We start from the raw sequence: 23270 nt of genomic DNA, 5'->3' as shown, positions 1-23270 counted from the left end.
CCACATGCCGCTCTAGTTTCCTCTATCCTGACGTTGCCTCGCTGCGGTGTGGCCTCCACCTTCACACCTATGGCAGCAATAGCTCGATCAAGCGACCACCGGCAAGAGAACAAAGAGATTGCCACTGTAGAATACGTCGCAGCCCATTCGAGCTCCACGATGACTAAACACAACTTGCCACAAATGTGAAGACAAACAAATTTGTTATCTTCACAGCAGTAAACACGACTAAACAAATGTGTGAGTAAACAAATTATTACGTGCAAAATACAACTTAGGTCATTCATGGAACCAATATATAATACCAGTGAAAGAATACAATTTAGTAAATGCAACTTAGCACAACTTAGCACATATTTGAAGCAAAAGTTTACTGTAGTAAATGCGACTTAACATATTCAACATGCAACTTTGATTGGTCGAACTACAACCCAATCGAAAATAGATGCAATTTGGGATTAAAAAAGCACATGCCGCTGGAGAAAATACATCATACATCAGTAAAACGAGTGATTGTTTCTTAAGGACTACAGAAATACAACAATCAATGAGCTATTCCTAACATTTTTGCACTAAAACCAGTGATTTTTCCTATAGAAACGTTCTAATTTTATCTTCTGCTCCTATCTTATCTCTGTATTCACAAAATTATCTCTCTCCTCCGTTTCTTTAGCCTAGCGATACAGTAGTAAGAGCAATGGTGGTAGGGCGTGCGCATCCACCGGCAGCAGAGCGGTGCAACTAACACAAGCTTCAGTGGACGGTCTTAGAAGCAGATACGGGACACATCAGGAGGTCTATCGGCCATCGCCGCCGGCTAGTACACACAGCTCATGCCGACTAGAGACGAAAATTCTTACAGCCGCGCAAGAGGTGTGGATCGCGACGGCCGACTGAGGCACCGCGCACGGGCCTACCAAGGTGAGAGCAGAGTGGAGAATCTGGGCCGTAGCAGGGAGCAGCGCGTGGAGCTGCATCGGGGCGGCGGCGACGGAAGCGCACATGGGCGCGGCGGCGGACGCCCTCGGAGCACGGCGGCGAAAGCCCACAGAGAGGCGAAGGGCGCCTACGGCGGCACACGGCCAGACGGCGGCGGTTTCCTGGCCGGCGAGGAGCAGCGCGTGGAGCTGCATCGGGGCGGCGGCAACAGAAACGCAGTTGGGCGCGACGGCGGACGCCCTCAGAGCATGGCGGCGGAAGACCACAGAGCGCGGCGATGAAGGAATCCTACGTCGGCGCGACGCACGAGTCAAGATCCGGCGGCGCGCGGCCGGACGGCGGCGGTTGCCTGGCCGGCAGCGAGCTCGATGGGGAGGAGGGTAGTGGGGAACGATACAGGAAGCGGTTGCTCTGATTTTTGTCGGGACCTGCCTGGGATGTGCCTAATCCACTTGATCGGACGGCCAGGAAGCGGATGCTCGTTTTGACAAATACTCCCTCCGTTCTTTTTTAATTGACTCAAATTTAGTATAAGTTATTATAAATCTGAGTCAATTAAAGGAGTAGCATCCAAGCACTTTTTAGCAGTTGGGTTCTCTATTGGCCCGGGCTATCAAATACACCCTTAGTAGTGCGATAGATCAATGAGCGCACATATGGGCCCGCTAGTCAGCGAAGTACGTAGAGTCCACGGAGACAAACAAACTCTGACGACCACTGATGCGGTATTGCGGCGTCCGAGGAGGCGGAGCCCACCACGCCGGCACCACCACCACCACCACCTACCCTCCTCCCACTCCTACATGTGCGAGTAGCAGCCGCGCCCGCCCCGGCCGCGCGCCGCCCATGCCTCACCCCCCTCTCGTCGCCGCCCGCCTCCTGTCCCCCTTCCGCCGCCTCCTGTCCCCCTCCCGCCGCGTCTTCCCTCGCGCCATGGCGTCCTCCTTCACCACCGCCGCCGCGGCGCAGCAAGCAGGTACGCCGTACGCAGCTCAACTCGACCGATCAGACTGGCTTCGTGTACTCGTAGTAGTAGTAGATGTTTGCTGGGCGAGATGTATTGTGTACTGATCGCTGCTGTGTTGGGCTGGGATTCGGGGATGGAGCAGCGGGCGGTGTGGCGGCGACGGCGACGGCGGAGGAGTACGAGGAGGTGCTGGGGCGCCTCTCGTCGCTCATCTCGCAGAAGGTGCGCGCGCACACCGGCAACCGGGGCAACCAGTGGGAGCTCCTCGAGCGCTACATCCAGGTGCGTTGTCCCCCCTCCTTCCCCTGCCCCGAACAATCCGCTTCTGAATCCTTATGTGGTTTGTTGTCTGACTCGGGCGGATTTGGATGTGACGGTGCGAGCAGATTCTGGAGCTGGAGGAACCCATCGCTCGGATGAAGGTGATCCATGTCGCGGGGACCAAAGGGAAGGTAAATCACTAGCTATCCAAATCAGAAATTCAGAGCATCCGTTCAAAAAGAAAAGAAACTCAGAGCATCCGATGCTGCGTCATTCCTTTTATTCTGTGATACAGAAACCAATGTGCAATATAAGTTCTACCAAAAGCAAAAAAAAAAAAAAAAAAAAAAAGCAATAGTTTACTGCTACTTGGCACTGAGATTTACTAGTTTAATGATTTGTCGCACTGAGATGTAAATGTAATAGTTCAGTGCTGTCTGGCACCGAGATGTAATGTAACCAATTACGGAGCATTACTGGACCTTGTGAGGTATTATATGAAAAACGACATGGCTCGTTCTGTGTAGGGTTCGACATGCACATTCACGGAGTCGATCCTCCGATCGTGCGGTTTCCGCACTGGGCTCTTCACCTCGCCGCATTTGATGGATGTCAGGGAGCGGTTCCGCCTGGATGGGTATTTCCCTTGGCCACTGTCCTTGCTTTAATGGTTTCTTCTGGCGTCGATAAGTTATCGGCTCCTTGAAATTATAATCCAGAATAAATTTTGGCGTGCGAATATGCATTTTAGCTTATCCGTACGCTTCGGAATTATGCACGTACTAACCTGGCTCCTAACTTATTATGGAACCAGGGTGGATATTTCTGAAGAAAAGTTTTTGAAGTACTTCTGGTGGTGCTGGAATAAACTGCAGGTACATGTCCAATTTTGTTCTTTTTCATATGGTGATCCAACTCTTTGCTGGATGCATAGATCAACGATAAACAAATCTGTCTGGTCTCTTCATGCTACTTTCATTGCAAAAAACTGATGGATGATGCGGCAAATGGGTTTATCTTCAGGAGAAGACTGATGATGATATTCCCATGCCACCCTATTTCAGGTTCATCGCTTTGCTAGCATTCAAGATATTTTCTGCTGAGCAGGCAAGATAGACCGCAAACACTCCATTCTACTTCTCCACTACTTGTTTTTAGTAATTATTGTGTATATATCTTGCCATGTAGGATTGAGCCATACACAATACTCTTCGCTCGTTTTACTTGCATAACATTCTGGCGTGATCTACTTCCCCACTACTTGTTTTTAGTAATTATTCCTTCTATATCTTGCCATGTAGGATTGAACCATACAGTATACTCTTCACTCCTTTTACTTGCATAACATTCTCGCGTGATCTATGATTTGGACAAACTTATTTGAAAATCTACTGTCGGATACATTCCATTCTGAGATTTCTAAATTAGTGACTACATGTGTGCATTTCTAGAAGAACAATTATGTCTCAAATCCCTCTGTTTTCTCGGCTCAAACAGGTAGATGTTGCTCTTCTTGAGGTTGGCCTTGGAGGGAAATTTGATGCAACTAATGTGGTAAGTGATTCTACTTTCCAGTAATGTGTTTATTGCGTACAAATAGGAATCTTGCACAATTTTGCAAACCTCAGTTGTTTTATTGAATTTTGGTTGCTCACTAGATAAGTAGATATGCTGCGTGGTAAAACAAAGAAGGATCTTCGAATATGCCATTTAAGTCTTTAAGACCTTGTTCGTCGTAGCCTGCATGCTAAGTTTCCAACCATCTTCGACCTCAGTTGAATAGGGATATGCCGGGTCGCAGTACAAACTGTACTAGCAGTGCAGGATAGAATCACTTAGATCCAGCTGTATTCGTGCTTTATTGAGTTTTTAGCACTCATTTAGCTTCGATTTTATTCCAAACCTATCTGTGCTCTGTCAGATTAATCTTGAACTACAAAAAAATATCAAAGAGCATGACGGTTGTATGCATTTGTATTTTCTACAGGTTAAAGAACCTGTAGTCTGTGGAATATCTTCTCTTGGATATGATCATATGGAAATTCTTGGTTAGTCACGGAATTGGCAATTGAAGTACCTCGTTTATCAGGAAATTTAGTTTTGTGCTGCTATATTTGTTGTTTGGCTTGTGACCAGGAAATACTCTTGGGGAGATTGCTGGGGAGAAAGCTGGAATATTCAAGGTTAGATTATTAACTACTTTTCTCAAGGAGCTGTGGTCCAACATAGCACAGTGTTAAATTATCTTCTTATTCTGTAGCCAGAATTCTTATCACGCTTGGTTTCCTTGTCACATCTGCTATTGACAGAAAGGAGTTCCAGCCTATACTGCTCCACAACCAGAAGAGGCAATGGTTTCTCTGAAAGAAAGAGCTTCAGAATTAGGTGTATGTTTTCTTATTTAATCTCTATTTCTTTTTTGGTTGCCACTGCTCCCTGCTTACTGTAATATTTGTAGCCATAATACTCCCGAATGAAGTTTTCGAAATAATACTCTGTCATTTCTGAAGATTTCACTCCAAGTGGTTGATCCTTTGAAGCCACATCACTTAAAAGATCAACAGCTTGGACTGCAAGGTGAGCACCAGTATACAAATGCTGGCCTTGCAGTTGCATTAGCTAGTACATGGCTTGAGAAGCAGGGACACGTGGACAGAATGCCACTCAACCGTACTGTAAGTCTTGTTAAATAGTGTTGCTTTTCCCCAAAAAGATGGTATACTAATTTGTTCATCTATGATTGAATTCAGGATCCCTTACCAGATGACTTCATTAAAGGACTGTCAACTGCTTCTTTGCAAGGCCGAGCACAAATTGTTCCAGATTCACAAGTAAATTCTGAAGAGGAGCCGAATTCTTCTTTAGTGTTCTATTTGGATGGGGCGCACAGTCCTGAAAGTATGGAAATATGTGCTAGGTGGTTTTCCAATGTTACCAAGGAGGACAAAAGAGTACCATCTTCCATGGAACAATCTCAGACTTCTGGCAAATCTCGCAAGGTATGTCTCACAGCCTGGCTAGTTATGATGCTTGAGTGGGCTTGCTTTTCCATTTAGGCATTTACCATCTTAGGCTTTCCCCCCTTACACGAGTATTTTCTTTTGGGACTCATTGCAGATTCTTCTGTTCAATTGCATGTCTGTGAGAGATCCCATGCGATTGCTTCCACATCTTCTGGATACTTCAACTCAAAATGGTAAGCTAAAACTCTTGTCATGGAAAATGTCCATGTGCATTCACTGACCGAAATTTCCTGCATGATATTGTGTTCTATTGGATCGGTTGAATTTACCAACAACTTGAGTTAGGTGCAAATTACTGCTTTATAAGTTCAACTTATTCCTATTCTTGATGTGCTAATTGCTATTTCGTTTTTTTCAGGGTTGCACTTTGATCTGGCCCTATTTGTGCCAAACCAATCACAATACAACAAGCTTGGTTCTAATACATCAGCACCTGCAGAGCCTGAGGAAATCGATTTGTCATGGCAACTATCGCTCCAAACAGTGTGGGAGAAATTACTCCATGGTGATAAAGGTTATTATGAAGCTTTTAGATTTAGTCATTTATGCTGCTATAATACTTCGATGGTGTTTTCTTGTTGAAGCAAAGTATGCTTGGGCTGAAGGTGATATGTGTTAAATGGTTCAGGTTTGAATAGCACGGATTCCAGCGAGACTAGCCTCGTTTTTGAATCACTTCCACTAGCAATCGAGTGGCTGAGGAAAAATGTCCGAGAAGATCCGTCAACTTCTTACCAGGTCAAAGCTTTTCTCTGGCTGTACCCTCTTTTTTAATACTGAGCATGCTAAGTCATAACTCATATGGTGTTTTACACACGAGTTCCTGATTCCAGTTTACCATATTACTGCTTCAGACTATGTTTGATTTTCTATCCTTTCAACATGGCATCACATTTATCTAATTTTCTCTCTTTTACATGATTGGAAGATATGTGTCTTCTCCTTATGTTCGTAAGCTATTTTTCACACATGATGCTGATGTGTTTGTGTCTGATATGTTGGCATAGGTCCTGGTTACCGGCTCCCTGCATCTCATCGGCGATATACTGAGGTTGCTCAAGAAGTGATGTTTTCTGGAAACACAACAGTCAGAAGTTCACACTGAAGTAGCTGTACTGATTATGTGACCTCAAGCTGGGGCTCTTCACGATTTAGAGATGTTCCCAGGTCAACCACATGGTTAAAGCGATGCAGCGATTTTCATTCAAGGGCATGTGTTTCGGTGCAAATTGGACAGAGGGAATGAATGTGCTGCATTTATGTTCCATTTCTTTTTGTGAAAGAAGAGGAGCTTGTTGTATTTCGTTTCTTGTTTCGTGCTTTGTGGCCGTTGTTTGCCACTTTCTTCTTCGTGTACCCCTAGATAGTTGTTAAACTTATAAGATATAACGCAACCAAAACATGAATAAGAGGACGTGGTCATCTAATAAAAAGTCTCATCCATTGGTCAACCCTTATACTCGCTGACCTTGTGATTGACGTCTGATGATGTAAACCAACAAGAATGATGAGACATCTCGGCTTCCATCCTCCTCCAGATGAAAGTACAGTACGATTCTTCCATGCCCGAGATCATAAAGATAAAAGAATTCACAGCAAGATAAAGAACTTACATGTTATTTTGAACACTTCAAAAAAATTAGCAGCAATACCAACCCAAAGAAGCATGGCAGGGAGTGCTCACACAGATTCAGAAGCCAAAGCTCTCAAACCTTGACATGCTGCAGTTTTTTATCGCCAGCAGTACCGGCCATGCAAGTACGGATGATTCAGAAAACAATATAACTTTCTCAATGTAATACCACAGATAATAGTTCGAATACATTAAGCATAACATGAGACCAAGTATACAGCTTGTATCTCCCTCATGAACATTCCTCTTTTAGAAACAAACAAACCCCACATGAACCTAGTCATGCCTGAGGACCACTCCACTTTTCACCGGAGCTGAGATAGATAGAGCAATTGACAGAAGGATACGCCAAACAAATATCGTGTATAGTCGTGGCGCAACCTTCAATCTCACTTTGTTCATTCTCATACGCCAACTTGATGTTCATTCTTGTAAGCATTGGCGCCCATCCAAATATCAATGTAAGAAAGTCAACCTCTAGATCTCTTCTTGTGAAGTTGTTGATTTCCACTTCTTCAAGGCGAGTTAAGGAGATATTTTGGTTCCTCCAATCCTTAGGCTCATCACAAAGACAGTTTCTAAGACATTTTGATTCTTCTGGCATCTAGAACATGAAAAACATTACGATGTATTTCGAACAAGTATCGCGCGTATAAGATATGTAAGCAAGATGGATAATTACCTGAAACCACCGCCGTAAGACAACCTTAAGCTTCTGTGTATTAGTGCGAATGTGGTGAATCTTAAGAAGACGTGCCACAAGTGCTCCAAAAACATGTCCCTTCGTACTGAGATGTAGCTCAAGCACAGAAAAGTTGGTAATCAGAAGTTTATCCACCTCATGTTCAAACTCCATCGCAACAGCCGAAGGATTCTACAAAACAGATATAATTATTTGGCATGATATATTCCATGCAAATTTGTCCATGGTGTGCTTAAGTTTAATTTATCTAGGCAAATCTAGCAGATTGAAAAATATCACATAAAAAGAGATCGTACATAGGAAGATATATCCATGGATAGGACATGAACGCGAGGGAATTGGGAGCATATGCCTTCCTCATCGTTGTTGACCAAACTATATTGTGTGTAGCTCTCTCTCGTCTCTATCCGCAGGCTCTGGAGACACCAAAAACCAAAAATGAGAGGCATCCATGTATACGTGCGCCACCACGAGATGGTCTCCACCATTGGCGCAGATATGGAAACAGTGATGTTCCTCTTGCCATGGACATTGAGCATCAGTTTCTTAAGTAGCGGAGTGACGATGTGGATGCTCTGACATTCCGTGTCTCTGACATTAAGACCAAGATCCTCGAGCGACACCGAGTGGACCGTGACGTTGCGTGCATACTTATCTATTGTCGCATTGAGCAAGCGGAGGCGCGGACAATGCATGATCATTGTGGCAAGATCGGTGATGGTGCAACCTTTGAGGTCCAGCGTCTCGAGCGCCGAGAACTCGCCAGGCAGCAGGTGTGTGAAACGGAGGCTGTAGAAGTCCATCTCGATCGACGTGGTGCGGTCGAAGCAGAGCAGGTCGGCATCAAGACGTACGTAGAACTGGCTAGTGAAGAGGAGCTCCCGAGGAGAGAGCCTAGCCGCGACACGGAGAAGGGCGGCAAACTGAGCACCATCAACACTGCTCTTGATTTCCATGCCGAGGCGGGAGACCGTGAGGCCAAGCGCGGCCTGTGACTCGAGTCTGGCGAGCTCCGGCTCAAGAGAGCCGACATCGACACCTCGGAAGGTGACCCCGAGCACGCGCAGCCGAGGGCAGCATTTAAGAAAGGCACCGATGTCGACAATGTTGCCAGAGATGGACAGCTCCTCGAGCAGGGGCAGCTCGGCCCCCGGTGGGGGCATGACGGTGAGGCTTCTCGTGTCCACCTCGATTGAGGTGGCGCGGTGGAAGCAAGGCAGTACCATGGTGACACGACGGCCTCGCCTAACCACGTGATACTCCTCCGGGAGGACGAAGACGATCTCCTCCGGCGAGAGCCGCGCGGCGGAGCGCAGCAATGACTTTGCATAGGCGTCGTCGAGCTTGCCCTCCACCGATGGCATGAGACGGATTTCGAGGAGGGATACAGCGGTGCGACGAGGGATGCGGGCGAGCGCCGATTTGATCTTGCGTGCCGGGGCGTTGCGGAAGGTGAGGCCAGGGAGACGGGCCCAGAGATCACGCCACCGGCGCGAGAGCAGGCCGGTGCGCGCGGCGGCGCTGGCGCAGGGCAGGCGTACAAGAACCTGGAGGAGCATGTCGTCAGGGAGGGCGCTGATCCGATCATCACCGTATCCATGTTGCGGCGGCGGCCTGCGCTTGAGGCGCTGTCTCGGTCGCGGTTCCATGGAGGACGAAGATGAGGAGTACGGACTACGGAGTACCCCGTGCAATTTATTTTCTTTGAGAGAAGAACCCCGAGCAAGCCCGTCATCACGGCCCATGATAGAGTCTACAGTTCATCCTGTTGGGCTGTTGGGGCAGATTAACACGTATGTCGCGTCGTATCGCGGGAACACCAAAAAAAAAAAAAAAAAAAAAAAGAGCTAAGTCAATGATGTAGTGTACTTCTATCTCCATCCCAAAACTTAAGTCTTGTACTTCTTTCGTTTTAGTTAGAGATGCATCCGTATGTAATCTCTCCAATTTTAATTCATATTACTTGATGCTAATATAGTTGTATCTAGACAAATTTTAGTTGGAGATATATTCATCTTAGAAAAAGTTAAAACACCTATTTTTAGACGAAGGGAGTATTATTTTTAGAAAGTTAAACTAAGTTTTTACCAAAAAATCATTAACATGCAAAATACAAAATCAATATTATTAGATAGATAATGAATATGTTTTCGTATAGTATCTACAAAAGCGGAAATTCAATTCGGCTCCCGGGTGCGTATGCTCCCTCTACCAACAAAACATATTTTGAAGTCTGGAAAAATTTTGACAAAAAATTCTACACGTACATCTCCATAATATATGTGTATGCGTCAAGTTTCATGAAAAAATAATATTTTTTGTGGCCTATGTAAGAAAGAGAAAACTTATCCCGTGAAAAGCATTGTTTTCAGCATTGAATTTTGTCTTTTTTACACACGTCACATGATAAGTTCATTTTTTATTAAACGACTTTGTGAGCGCGTAGCACGTGAAGATGTATGTGCGAATTTTTTGTTTCAATTCTTTTTAAAATTTAAAATATGTGTAAGATGGAGGTGGCGTTTTGGGTCATACGACGAGATGATCGTACTATCAGGACCGTCCACTTTTGCGTCGTGATCAGTGCTGTCAACTTTTGTCGGGCAGAGGAGTCACGCAGAAAGTGAGATATACGGTCGATCGGAACGCACTGTGCGCGGATACGTATGCCAATAAATGAGGCTGGTGAGCGCCACCATGGGAAGATGACAGACCATTTTCTTGATCCGCTGGAACTGAAAATCACCTGGAATTATGGACTGCCGGTCCAAGATTTTTCCTCCACGGGTGTGTACTACTTCTGGAATAAAGTGGAAGGGGTGGAGGAGGACAGAGCAGCTGCTAAAAATTGGGCGACCGCGGTGGCGACGACGGAGCTGCATCGCCGGATACTTTTGGAGCCCAAAGCCATGGAGTTCGCCTAGGTCCGGTGGAAAGGTAAGTAGCTCTTGCGCCGCGCATCTCAACTGTTATGGCTAGGGTTTGGGGACCTGGATCGTGATCTCTGACTGCGCAAGCTTCTCTTCTCCCTCTTCAGGCTGCAGTTCGGAGACTCCTCCGAGGTTATGTGGATCCTGGCTATGTGGTCCGTATAGAGGCGGAAAGGACTGTTAGTGTTGTGGCGGCCGTCCACGATGTGACTGGAGATGAGGAGGCCGACAGCGTTGCCGCAGGGCAGCAACGCCAGATAAATTGGTCGGACGAAGAGAGAGCCGTTGAGGTTGGGGGTGAAACACGGTCGGCGGCGTGCATAAATTTCAGAGTTGGTCCGAATGGGAAGATGAGGATTGGTGAGGAAGAAGGGCCAGCAGATTCGAAGCAGTCATCTCTGAAAGTGAACCCAGCTAATTAGGATCAAACGGTAAATTTCTGCGTCAATTTTTATTTGGAGATTGTAGATTACACAATTGGAATATCCTGCGTTAATGCTTTTGTTGGATAGGGCGTCCGGTCTTGTTTGTTCAGAATGAAAGTCTATGTTGAAAGCAGTGATTCCATTATTATTTACAGAGTTCGGCGATTTTTAGATCCAAATTATATGTAATTTGCAATTTTATCAAAAAGGAATTTGCTAAAACCATACATGGGAGCTGCATTTAAGGAAACTAGGCATGTGATGAAGAGGAAAGCGTTTAGGGAGCGAACTTATATTAGTGCGTGAAAGTGAAAGTCAGAAATAATTTACAGTGCGATATATCCCCCGTTGTGCTATGCAGATTAAGGGTCCGGGTAAACGCTGCAGAACGGACTCCTTGCCCAAACATAATTGGTGCCTTGGAGAAGATCATCAGAAGTTACCCCGACAAGCCAGGAGAGTTTGTCCTCGAGCCAACATTAGGCATGACATTTGACTTGCACGATGAAGTGTACAACTTCTACAATCTGTATTCTTGGGAACATGGGTTCGGCGTTAGGTATGGAAAGAGCAGGTTGAAACCACAAAGGGCGGATGCAATGCAAGAAATGGATTGTGCTTAAGAAGGGGAAGGAGTGCTTGGGTCCCATGTATAGCAAGAAGAGCGAGTTCAGGTCTGAATTCCACAAAGTTGTTAACCACATGCTGACGGAAGATGAATTCAAAACGGCGTGGGCGATGCTGATAGAGAAATACAACCTGAAGACACACCCATACATGACATGGATTTACGAAGTGCGTCGGAAGTGGGAAAAACCATATTTGAAAAGTGTTTTCTGTGCTGAAATGACTAGCACGCAACTCAATGAGAGTGCGAGCATGATGCTCAAAAGCTATGTGCTGCCTGGGTGTGCGATGAACATGTTTGTGAAGCACTACATGAGGTTGCAGCATGACCACGAGAAGGATGAAGGCTATCAGGAGAAGAGGACCAAAGTGGTGAGCCATATATGATGAATACTTATGTGAGGAAAATGAGGACGTGTTTGCTTACATATCTTCCCCAGACTTACATTTCCTTTTTTTATTTATTTTTGCATATAAAAGGCTAGTGCGGTGTTGCATGTAAACCTATCGATAGAGGAGCATGCAAGCAAAGTTTACACACGGGCAATGTTCGAGCGGTGCAGCTAGTATTTGTACCTGGCAGGGGCATTGAGGAGGTAGAAAAAGGGAAACTGTATTTGGCTAAGCACACCAAGGCACACAAGAGAGAGAAGCGGGGCCGGGTTCAATTTCAGGTGAAGATGGTCGACGGCGGGGAATTTTTTGAGTGTTCGAGCACAAGCGAACTGTCTGCTGCCGTACTATTAAGGTATGCAACAATGTGATAATGTATGAGATGGTAACTGTTATTGTTAAATGTCTGGACTGGGTCAAGCTTAATTGCGGCATTCACTGACTTACTTTCATTTTAGGTTATGGACTACATGGAAATCGACGAAATACCTAAGCGGCACATACTGAAGAGATGCACTAAGGATGCATGGATGTTTTGCCTAAACACCTGCAGGTTTACCAGAACGACCACGCCTCGACCAGATCGTTCACTTACCGTCATTCTTATCTATACAAGAAAGCACTGGTGCTAGTGAGACTAGGTGATGCTAGTGTTGAGGCGTATGAGAAGCTTGACGGCTTGTTTGACAGCAACCTTGTGATAATGGTACCATTTGATGAGATGAGGGGCGGTCTCGGTCTTGAGGAAAGGCCTGCAGCTGAACCTGATGGACCATGGCCTCCAATCTCATTTCTGGGGCCAGACAGAGGGCAGTCTTACTAAGCGCACAACTTTCTGCATAATTTGTGCAGGTGCAGCGGCCATAAGAGGACGACATGTCTGCAGCGCGGAGACGCTCCAAAGCATCCGAGGAAGGTGGTGAAATGCACAAACTATGGGTTGCCTGGGCACCGGAGGTCGACTTGAACAAAGCAGGCGGATGCCATGCTAGCATGACATTGGAATTTATCTTGTCTTTCATCCGGTGTATGTATCTGTTTTATGTTTTAGTGAAGTATCAGGATTACGATCGGCTCGCGTGACAAAGGAGAACTGTGTATATGTTCGGAAAATTGATTTGCTAAAATATTTGATAGCTAAATTTTCAGTACTGATGGTAAAATAATTTCTGCATAGTTGTTGTGCGCATCAAAATCTGCGTACCTGACTAGTATTATTAGGGGCGTGCCATTTTGCTTTCGAGGATAATGTGATAAACAGATTCTTGACTGGGCGACCGAACTAAGTAGAACTGCTTTCCGGCAGTGGCTGAGACGTGGTGAATGGTCAGGTAATTCGAATTGAGTGAGTCGGTGTTGCATGAACAGTGCGTTTGTTGGGCAACCGTTCGAACATCAAATCCCCTTGGAGGGAAAATGGAGCTGGCTTGTGATACGAAATCGCTGGTCCAGAATTCTCCGGCACGGTCTAAGAAATCTCGACGCATCTAGTTCTGTTTTGTCCCTACCGTCTGTCTGGTCCAAGACTCTGTATACTTATGTGGGCCTGAGCACTGTGTGAAATGCCTCCTGACTTATAAATACATCCTTCAATACAAAGGATACACATAGATCCAGAGGCAGTTGAATGGTCTAGATAGTGAGACCATCTGGACGCATGACCCGAAACTGATTTCCGGTGTAAGATGCATTTCAAAATATAGGGAGCATATGCTCTCATGTTCTAAAACACCACTCCCCTACAAAAGGCTTATATTTATTGATAGATTCTTTCTAGAAAATTAGTCAAATTTTACTTGGTTTGAAACAAATAGTACTGTATATAGTCTATATTACTCAAATGATCAAAGACCGACTGTAAGGGTGTGTTTGGTAGCTCGTGCCATGTGAGAGTAACTATCTCCCCTCACACATGGTGACCTCATACATGCCCAACTGAGATTTTGTGGTTGTTTGGCAGACCGGCCCGGTTGAGAGATGCTGAGTTCAGAAGTTGTTTGGTATAGCTTGTATACACTCGACTCGACGTGCTGAGCCTGAATTTTTACAGAAAGGTCCTTAAGCAGAGAAATAAAAAGCAATCAAGTCCTTTCATCAAGGCCACCGTATTGGGGATGCTGGCCGGAGCTGTGCTTGGCGGCGCGTCAACCCAGCGCGTCTTGGCGGCGCGTCGAGGAGTCCGTCGACGCCGCGCGTCCTGGCGGCGCGTCGAGGAGTCGGTCGATGTCGCGCGTCCTGGCGGCACATCGATGCAGCGGTTGGCGTCGACGCAACGCGTCCTAGCGGCGCGTCGATCCAACATGTCCAGGCGGCGGTTGGGCGGCGACGGCGGTTGGCGCCTGCATCTGGTCGCCGTCGTTGACTTCCTGCTCGGCTGGCGGGTGAGAAGGGCCAGAGCGAAGGAGGACCAAGCCTTGGAGCCCCTTGTCGGCGGTGGCGGGCGGGAGGGCGCCGTCGCGAGATCCTGGCTATGCCCTGCGTTCCCTGTTCCTGCTCGGCCGGCGGGAGAGGAGGAGGGCCAGAGCAAGAAGAGGAAGAAAGGGGGGAAATGAGGAAAGAAATTGGTGGGAGTGGGGGTCCGGGGGGGGGGCGCCGGGCACGGATGGGATACGGCTGGGAGTTTTGCAGGATGAGTTCGCCCAGGCTGAGTTGTGAAGCTCGATTTGAGCTTCACAACCCGGCCTGGCTGAGGAAGCTTTTTCGCATGAGGTAAGCTAAGCTGAGGTGGACCGACTCAGTCTAACAAACAATATATGGTTGGTTGGGATGAGTTGAGATGAGAATATCTGGGTCCCCCAGTCTACCAAACACACCCTAAGTAGCTTAAATGAACAGATCATGTATACTTGCCAAGGTGCTTATGCAACAGCGATGGATGTAGGGAGAATCCTGGCTTCTTGGACCAGTGCATCCACAACCTCCCAAGTAGAAACTCCAGAAGCCGTGTCTAAAGATCAAATGGTCCAAGTTTCTGAAGAAGAATAAATAGCAACTGAATATGGCAGATGATCCAATTGTCCAAGTTTCTGAACAAGACTAAATAGCAATTGAACATGGCAGAAAATCAAACACAATTTTGGTCGTAACCTGACGAACAGCAGTGGTGTACCCAGAATCATACTCAGACGAAAGTCGATGTATCAACAACAGCTTTCCTTCCAAATTGAAACTGCCTCAAAGGCTCGGACACGACACTGTCTCCCCTAAACTGAAACTTGTGCTCCGGCCTGTCACCTCTCTCATGTACCCGTTCCTTAACAGTTCACGAGCACACACACAAGTTGTGCAAGCGCAACTCCCAAGCCATATCCCACTACTGATTCAATTCATCGTAGCACGTGGGATTCACCATTACATCAAATTGAATGGTGGAGTTCGAAAAACAGTGTCAAGCCAGCAGAGTTGTTGGATGAAAGAGCTAACTTCTCTAGCAACCTCTGCCTTAGAGTTCCGTACGAAGGGAACAACTAAATATGGTTAGGCGCAAAAAAGAGGATGGAGGACTTCATGCTTTTGCAATGACCTCAACAGTAAACGCCAACAGTAGAAAGCCTGTTCACAAATCAATAATCGAGCAATGGGAGATTCCGTTTTCATCATTCGCCGAAGATGGAACGAAGTCCCCTGAAACAAGCAAGCAGGCGATTCTCAGTCACTTCTTCTATAGCAGTCGCAGGTGATAAACACTTAAGCTACATATGAGTACTCCATAGAACGTAACTTGAGTGATCAACTTTGAATCTAGGGAGGGAGTATGCATACCAGCCCAATCTCCTAGTGAAATAATCATGGTCTAGGGACACTGCAAGAGCGAGAGTGACAGCCCTTTCAGGTAAAGGCAGCGCGGTAAAAGTATGAACTTTATCCGCCTGAAAGAACCGATGAAATTTGAGTTTCAAATTTAAGATCAGCTTACTGAGCAGTTAAGGTGGGCATGTAATATAACACAGGCACAAAATCATTCAGGTAGAAGCTTCTAATCTATTATCGCATGGGAACACTTACATCTTCAGGATCAATAAAACTCCAGCTATTACCAACACTGCCAAAGGAAATTGCATACTGACCAGCATCCGTGAAGACCTACGGTAAGCATAAAACCAAAGTTAAGCTCACAAAACATGAATTCTGGGAAGACATGGAATGAAAATCATGTCCTCACAGTCCTTTGCCAAAATGGAATCGTCTTAAAGCAGAATCATATAACTTTGATGCATGTCATGCATCTCCTCTCGCTCAAAAGGACCCTACCTCCCAACCAATTCCCCTCGCCTTGCGTTGAATCTTGGCTACTACATTGTCATTCTCGTCAACCAAGGTAAAGGTCCAGCTCCAAAATCCAGGATTTTCCACCACAGCAAATTGCCTATTCCTGATAGTAAATTAAACTGTCAGGTATTATAACAAGACTGACAACCAAAATAATTGACTAACTCAAAGATATAAGTGAAGAGGACCACGTCACCCTAAGTACAAGTCATAAATTCTACGCCAAAGATGCCAACGGCTATGGACTACACCTATCTCCTGGCCAGAAAGAAATCATAATATTTAATCAGAATCATTCCTGTATATTGATATGATAATAGGATACTATTCCATCAAGATATGTTAAAACAATCGAAGTCAAAAATATCTTCGTACCTTACCATCCATTTCTGCATAAATGGAGCTGTTGATCCACCAAAAAGGCCGGCGAACCTAAATAAAAATCATTAAGCTTAATCCAATACTATAACTGTTGTATTCACAACGGAATACAGCAATGGCCTGCTGAGATCATACCGTGAATATCTCTTTACCCTTATGATCAATAAATTCTGCAATGAATGGCCGTCTCGACCTAAGTAGCTGAAACACCAGGAAGGAGTATATATTATAAGGTAATCATCTCCACCAATAGAACAATGAATAAATAAACAAGGAAGATATAGCATAGGAAAAGGAGAAGATATAGCAGATGACCCTTTCTCATACCTGCTACAGTAAAGTGTGCCATATATAGCAAATTATTAGCATCGTAATTTGAAGCTATACCTCAATCAAGACACATAACCAAATAATGAGAATTTCTGCTTCAATTAATTTCCATACATGCAAGAAGTACATACATGGGCAATTATGGCCAAATTGCTAACTCATGTCTCATGGTGACAAATGTTCATGAATTTTACCCAAAAACCTTCAACATGAGGATTTCAAGTACTGTGGGAGTAGATTAGATTGTCAAGTTTATGCCATACCGCAGTTTCTAATTTCATGATTATGTGAAGTTATTTGTTCATGTCTGGCTCACCAGAATGTTTTAAGTTGCCAAAACTGGCTCACCAGAATGTTTTAAGTTGCCAAAACTTTTTTTTTTGCATCACAAACCTTCCACTTGTTTGCTACAACTAGTTGGTCAGTTGTTCTGATTCATATATCATATGAATACACATTTGAGAAATGTTAAAATGAGTCAGTGATCTTGTAGTAGTACATATGGGACCGTGACATGAGACCCATGTTGGCGACAGCCTTAATGTGCCAAGAGTGTCCTTGAGAAGAGGGAAGCGAGAATCAGTGCTTTAATTTCAATCCATGCAAGAACTAGATACATATCATTTTCCGAGTGAATAGACTTCCTTTAAGTTGAAGCAGAAACAGAGCACAGAAAAATGCCGCCCTTCCAAAGGATCCCGATAATAACTCACTATGTTAACATATTTGAACACTGGAAGATTAGAAATGGGAGGGCAACCAAGTTAGGACAAAAGTTATATATTCCCAGCCAGCACCCCTACCCAATCAATATATCTGAGAAATCAAAAGTACTATGACACAACTCATTTTGTATTTGGAACAGTACATGGTGTATATCAAATCTCTGATCTCTGAACCAAATTTAATAAATTGGTATATGATGTAATACAAATTTATTGAGGGCCAACAGAACACAGACAAAAACATACCTGCCTAAGGATGAAGTTGCTTTTCTCTCGAATAAGACCAACTGGCTGGCATTGGAAGGAGAGACAAGCCAATGGTTACAACCTAGAAGGCTGAAGCGAAAAGAGCAAAAGATAATACAGGAATCGAACTTGAGAAGAGATGCTCACAGTTTTTCTGCGAGGAGTGCGTGGATCCTTTATGATGTATCTAGTCTCCTGAAGTTCAAATGGCAATAGTGATGACTGAGTAAGTTGGGTGAGAAAACAAGGATACGGAAAGCAGAACTAGGGGAATTCTCTTGGGCTATGCTATGCATTGTAGTTCCAATGCCGAACATGCTACAAAATAATACAATCACCTGCTGGAACCGAAACATGATATTTGCCCATTGTGCACGCTTGGTGATGATCAGATTCGCCCTTGAGAGCAGAGGTTGCAGTTTGTCCTAGAAATGCATGGATATAGAGAATATTATTTCAAAAAAAAAGCTATAAATTTTACACATTTTTATATAATGAAAACAGCTGGGGGATGAAGTAGCAAACATCAAGTAGGAGTAGCTAGGATTGGCCACTATTTCCCCACCAAAAGATTGTACATTTGACACTTTTCTGCCCTATCCAATTATTGATTTTACCAGCATTTAATTTCCAGTAAAAGTTGTCAATTCCAAAAATTGAGCTGGTATCTACGATGGACATAACGAGTTGCGGTCAGAGAGCTGCTTGCCTGAACGAGCGCGAGGTCTAGTTCTTCTCCATGCTGGTAGCTCGTCGGCGGCGCGCTATCTTCCTTGCCGGCCGTCTGCAAAGCCCTCAGGAACGAATCCCCCAGCGCCGCCAATTTGGAGTTGACGAACGCGCGAGCAGCGTTAGCGAGATGACCGAGCGAGACCCCCGGCGCGCGACCGCTCTTGGAGACCGCGCGCCGCTTCCTGGGCTTCTTGTCAGCACCCCGCCGCTTCTTCTTCGGCTCCTCCTCGGATCGGACCACGGCGTCAGCAGCGGCGGGCCTCTTGGCCGCATCCGGGTGCTTCTTCAGCTCCTCGGACGGAACCACGGCCCTCCTCGTCCTCTTGGCCGCATCCGGCCGCCTCTTGGGCTCCTCGGACCGGACCACGGCCTCAACAACCGCAAGGACGCCCGGGGCGCCCCCGCGGCCGCCGCTCGCGTGGCTGCTGGTGGTTCTCGCCGGTATCCTCCGGGCCGCGGCGGCGTGGGAGAGCAGCCGAGGTAGCCACCTCATGGGAGAGAGGGATGAATGCGCGGGCCGGAGGTTGTAGAAGGTGAGAGGAAATGGAGGCTCAGCGGCGCCGCCGCCGCTAGGGTTTGGGACGGCGAGGGAGGGTGTTCCGGCGGCCCGCCCTTCCACCACTCTCTCACGCGCGTACTACTCAAGTTTAAGCATTGGTGATGGTAATTAAGATGCTGGCGCATGCGCTTGAAGACAAAGATCATCTGTGACTGAACAAGGTAACTCCTGTACCTCTGAAGATGTTGGGCTGTAGTTTCAGGTGTCCTTGTGTGTAATGGGCTGAATCTGTATGCGTAAATGTGTGAATGGGCCGACGACCTTTGATGTAAGGGTCCAGCTCAAAAATCATCCGGCGACTCAGGCTGCGCGTTCGGTTGATATGGTTAATTTGGTTCGGTTTATACGGTTTTTAAGTTAATATAGTTTCAATACTTCGGTAAATATGGTTTGTACGCAAATACGGTTCGGTTTCGGTAATAACTAGTCAACTTTGGTTCTGTATATATGAGCTATGTGTGTGTATATATATATATATATCAAATCACAATCAAATAATTATTACTGAAACTCAGCACAACTTATGATAAGAAAATAAATTTGTTAATATTTGTACCTCTTTATTTCTTTCATTATTCGTTCTCTCGCTGACAATTCTGTGGATGTACTCGCAAACGTAGTATCCACAGAGATCAGTCCCTTGTGGTTGTTACGGGCATTCTTTACAAGAATATAATTCAATCAAACAATAGTCAAGTATTATAACGATGTGTGGACCTAGGTAGTACTACTTACTTTCGCGTGCCATCGCAGCTTCGGTGCCCATTCATGGGACTTATCTTTCTTGATGAAAGTTTCCCATACTCTGCCCGACAAAAGAAAATGCATAAAAGAGTTATCAATTAGTTGATATCAGGAAATTAACGAAACAAACCGATGAGAATTAAAAGAGAGTGGATTCTGAGCATATGAAAACAAGACTTGTATATGTCCGAATATTTTCTTAGTGAGTCAAAGACTTCAACTTCTCCATCGTACATTTTGATGACGAGAAGAATAAAGTGAAACCTACGCACGTTTAATTATGTAGTGTCATATATATAAGTCATCAGTTAAAATTTTGACATACGGTGAGCAAAATATAATGTGTTATAAGACAGTAAGACTCACTGGAAGTTGTAAGGCCAAATTATTAGTCTTTTGCCACGTTGTCGCTTCAAAAACCTTAGCAAAATCTCCGGTGTATACTTGTTATAGAGGGGTTCTTCTATGGCTCTAACATGCATTGTGTCCGGGTCAATGAACCTAATGTTCGTGATTTCGTCCATTTTGCATTCGAGTATCTTCGATCTGCATAATATAGCGCACAAAAGATTATAATTTGCAGACAATGAACGAGCTGAGCTAAAGACTTCTCAAATTAAATAAATCACTTACAGACAATAGCAACCGATGATAGATTTGTCGAGGGCCCTGATACGTCTCAAACGTATCTATAATTTCTTATGTTCCATGCTATTTTTATGACAGTACTCGCAGGTTTTATATATACTTTACATCATTTTGATGCATTTTCCGTTACTAACCTATTAACAAGATGCCGAAGCGCCGGTTCCTCGATTCTACTGTTTTTGGTTTCAGAAATCCTACATAGGAAATATTCTCGGAATTGGACGAAACAAAAGCCCACGGTCTTATTTTCCACGGAGCCTTCCGTAACACCGAAGAGGAAACGAAGAGGGGACGCGAGGCAGCCACACCATAGGGTGGCGCGGCCCCACCCCTGGTCGCGCCGCCATATGGGGTGGGCCCCTCGGGCGCCTGATGTTTACGCACGCTTCTATTCCTGTAGACAGTGTTGGGCCTCCAAGAGCAGAGGTTTGTAGAACAGCAGCAAGTTTCCCTTAAGTGGATCACCCAAGGTTTATCGAACTCATGGAGGTAGAGGTCAGAGATATCCCTCTCAAGCAACCCTGCAATTAAGATACAAGAAGTCTCTTGTGTCCCCAACACACCTAATACACTTGTCAGATGTATAGGTGCACTAGTTCGGCGAAGAGATAGTGAAATACAAGTAATATGGATGATTATAAGTAGTAATTGCAATCTGAAATAAAAATGGCAGCAAGCGAACATGTAGCAGAACTTGTTGGAAACGGTGTTTCAATACTTAGAAACAAGGCCTAGGGATCATACTTTCACTAGTGGACACTCTCAACAATGATCACATAACTGAATAAATAAATGCTACTCTCAAACACTCTCTTGTTGGATAACAAACACCATTCATTGTGTAGGGCTACAAGAGCACCCTCAAGCCGGAGTAAACAAGCTCCACAACTTCATAAAGGAATCACACACGATGCGCACACCGTCACCGTCACACCGTGGAGAGTGAATCCGGAGTTCATATTAAAGTAACCTCTAGAGTGCATAATAGACCGTTGCAATTTAGACCGAGTACTAACATAGCATACACACTCGTCAACAATAGCTATGAAAGGGGGAATAGATCACATCAATACTATCATAGTAATAGTTAACTTCATAATCTACAAGAGATTACAATCATAACCTACGCCAAGTACTACATGATGCACACACTGTCAACTTTACATCATGGAGGAGGAATAGACTACTTTAATAACATCACTAGAGTAGCACATAGATTAATAGTGATACAAAGCTCATGATCACATAAAGATCACACCATGGGAGAGAGAGATGAACCACATAGCTACCTGTAGAGCCCTCAGCCTCTGGGAGAACTACTCCTCCTCATCATGGGAGACAGCAACGGCGATGAAGATGGCGGTGGTGTCGATGGAGATGACTCCGGGGGCAATTCCCCGTCCCGGCGGCGTGCCGGAACAGAGACTGCTGTCCCCCGAAACTAGGTTTCGCTATGGCGGCGGTGCTCCTAGAGTCTTTCTGGAATATCGTCGATTGTTTTAGGGTTTTCGCGACGGACAGAATATATAGGCGAAAGGGCGGAGTCGGTGGAGTCCCAAGGGGACCACACCCTAGGGGGGCGCCCGTGCTTGGCCCGCGCCGCTAGGTGGTGTGGGCCCCTGCTGGCCGCCTCCGACTCTCCTTCGATGTTCTGGAACCCTCCGTGGAAAATAGGGCCGTGGGCTTTTGTTTCGTCCAATTCCGAGAATATTTCCTGTGTAAGATTTCTGAAACCAAAAACAGACAGTAAAACAGAACCGGCACTTCGGCATCTTGTTAATAGGTTAGTACCGGAAAATGCATCAAAAAGATATAAAGTATGCATAAAACATGTAGATATTGTCATAAAACTAGCATGGAACATAAGAAATTATAGATACGTTGGAGACGTATCAAGCATCCCTAAGCTTAGTTCCTACTCGCCCTCGAGTAGGTAAACGATAACAAGGATAATTTCTGAAGTGACATGCTACTATCATAATCTTGATCAATACTATTGTAAAGCATATGAGATGAATGAAGTGATTCAAAGCAATGGTAAAGATAATGACTAAACAATCGAATCATATAGCAAAGACTTTTCATGAATAGTACTTTCAAGACAAGCATCAATAAGTCTTGCATAAGAGTTAACCCATGAAGCAATAGATTCTTAATAGAAGGTTTTGAAGCAACACAAAGGATGATTAAGTTTCAGCAATTGCTTTCAACTTGTAACATGTATATCTCATGGATAGTTGTCAACATAAAGCAATATAACAAGTGCAATAAGTAAACATGTAAGAATCAATGCAACACGCTGACACAAGTGTTTGCTTCTAAGATAGAAAGAAGTAGGTAAACCGACTCAACATAAAGTAAAATAAAGGCCCTTCGCAGAGGGAAGCAGGATTAAATCATGTGCTAGAGCTTTTCAAGTTTTGAAATCATATAGAGAGCATAAAAGTAAAGTTTTGAGAGGTGTTTGTTGTTGTCAACGAATGGTAGTGGGTACTCTAACTACCTTATCAACCAGACTTTCAAGAGCGGCTCCCATGAAGGACGTTATCTCTACCAGCAAGGTAGATCATCCCTCTTCTCTTTGTTTACACATGTATTTTAGTTTCATTTTTGATGACACTCCTCCCAACCTTTTTCTTACACAAGCCATGGCTAACCGAATCCTGGTGCCTTCCAACATTCGCATACCATGGAGGAGTGTCTATTTGCAAAATTAAGTTGCTTACCGATAGATC

At 45.1% G+C, this 23270-nt stretch overlaps 2 protein-coding genes across 2 annotated transcripts in view; one reads left to right on the top strand and one right to left on the bottom strand.

The window, feature by feature from the left end:
- Window positions 1–2071: 2071 nt before the first annotated feature.
- LOC124701208 (folylpolyglutamate synthase-like) lies at window positions 2072–6641 on the top strand. The gene is made up of 15 exons (XM_047233260.1): window positions 2072–2188; window positions 2293–2358; window positions 2695–2804; window positions 2982–3042; window positions 3191–3274; window positions 3665–3721; window positions 4155–4215; window positions 4304–4350; window positions 4477–4554; window positions 4678–4842; window positions 4918–5166; window positions 5285–5363; window positions 5549–5704; window positions 5819–5928; window positions 6198–6641. Exons 2-15 carry the CDS (start codon window positions 2323–2325, stop codon window positions 6255–6257), a joined length of 1353 nt encoding a protein of 450 aa, XP_047089216.1. The 5' UTR covers window positions 2072–2188; window positions 2293–2322; the 3' UTR covers window positions 6258–6641.
- Window positions 6642–15497: 8856 nt separating this feature from the next.
- Window positions 15498–23270, bottom strand: part of LOC124694380 (altered inheritance rate of mitochondria protein 25-like) — a 15283-nt gene continuing 7510 nt past the window's right edge. The window contains exons 2-12 of the mRNA XM_047227373.1: window positions 18562–19221; window positions 18191–18277; window positions 18000–18047; window positions 17853–17897; window positions 16687–16752; window positions 16546–16602; window positions 16367–16428; window positions 16153–16273; window positions 15907–15984; window positions 15664–15770; window positions 15498–15525 (exon numbers count right to left, since the gene is read on the bottom strand). Of these exons, the coding sequence (XP_047083329.1) occupies window positions 15498–15525; window positions 15664–15770; window positions 15907–15984; window positions 16153–16273; window positions 16367–16428; window positions 16546–16602; window positions 16687–16752; window positions 17853–17897; window positions 18000–18047; window positions 18191–18277; window positions 18562–19221 (1359 nt within the window). The remainder of the gene's footprint in view (window positions 15526–15663; window positions 15771–15906; window positions 15985–16152; window positions 16274–16366; window positions 16429–16545; window positions 16603–16686; window positions 16753–17852; window positions 17898–17999; window positions 18048–18190; window positions 18278–18561; window positions 19222–23270) is intronic.

This window comes from Lolium rigidum, chromosome 3, assembly GCF_022539505.1.
Source record: "Lolium rigidum isolate FL_2022 chromosome 3, APGP_CSIRO_Lrig_0.1, whole genome shotgun sequence".
In the NCBI taxonomy this organism is placed as follows: domain Eukaryota; kingdom Viridiplantae; phylum Streptophyta; class Magnoliopsida; order Poales; family Poaceae; genus Lolium; species Lolium rigidum.
Note: the sequence above shows the minus strand (reverse complement) of the source record. Positions and strands in the feature narration are given on the sequence as shown.

What these genes read in the sequence shown, in the direction of transcription:
- LOC124701208 (XM_047233260.1), top strand. Translation starts at nt 2,323, where the DNA reads ATGAAGGTGATCCATGTCGCGGGGACCAAAGGGAAG. An exon ending in GGTGCTGGAATAAACTGCAG is followed by an intron (nt 3,043 to 3,190) that starts GTACATGTCCAA and finishes GTTTATCTTCAG; the next exon opens with GAGAAGACTGATGATGATAT. An exon ending in GAATGCCACTCAACCGTACT is followed by an intron (nt 4,843 to 4,917) that starts GTAAGTCTTGTT and finishes GATTGAATTCAG; the next exon opens with GATCCCTTACCAGATGACTT.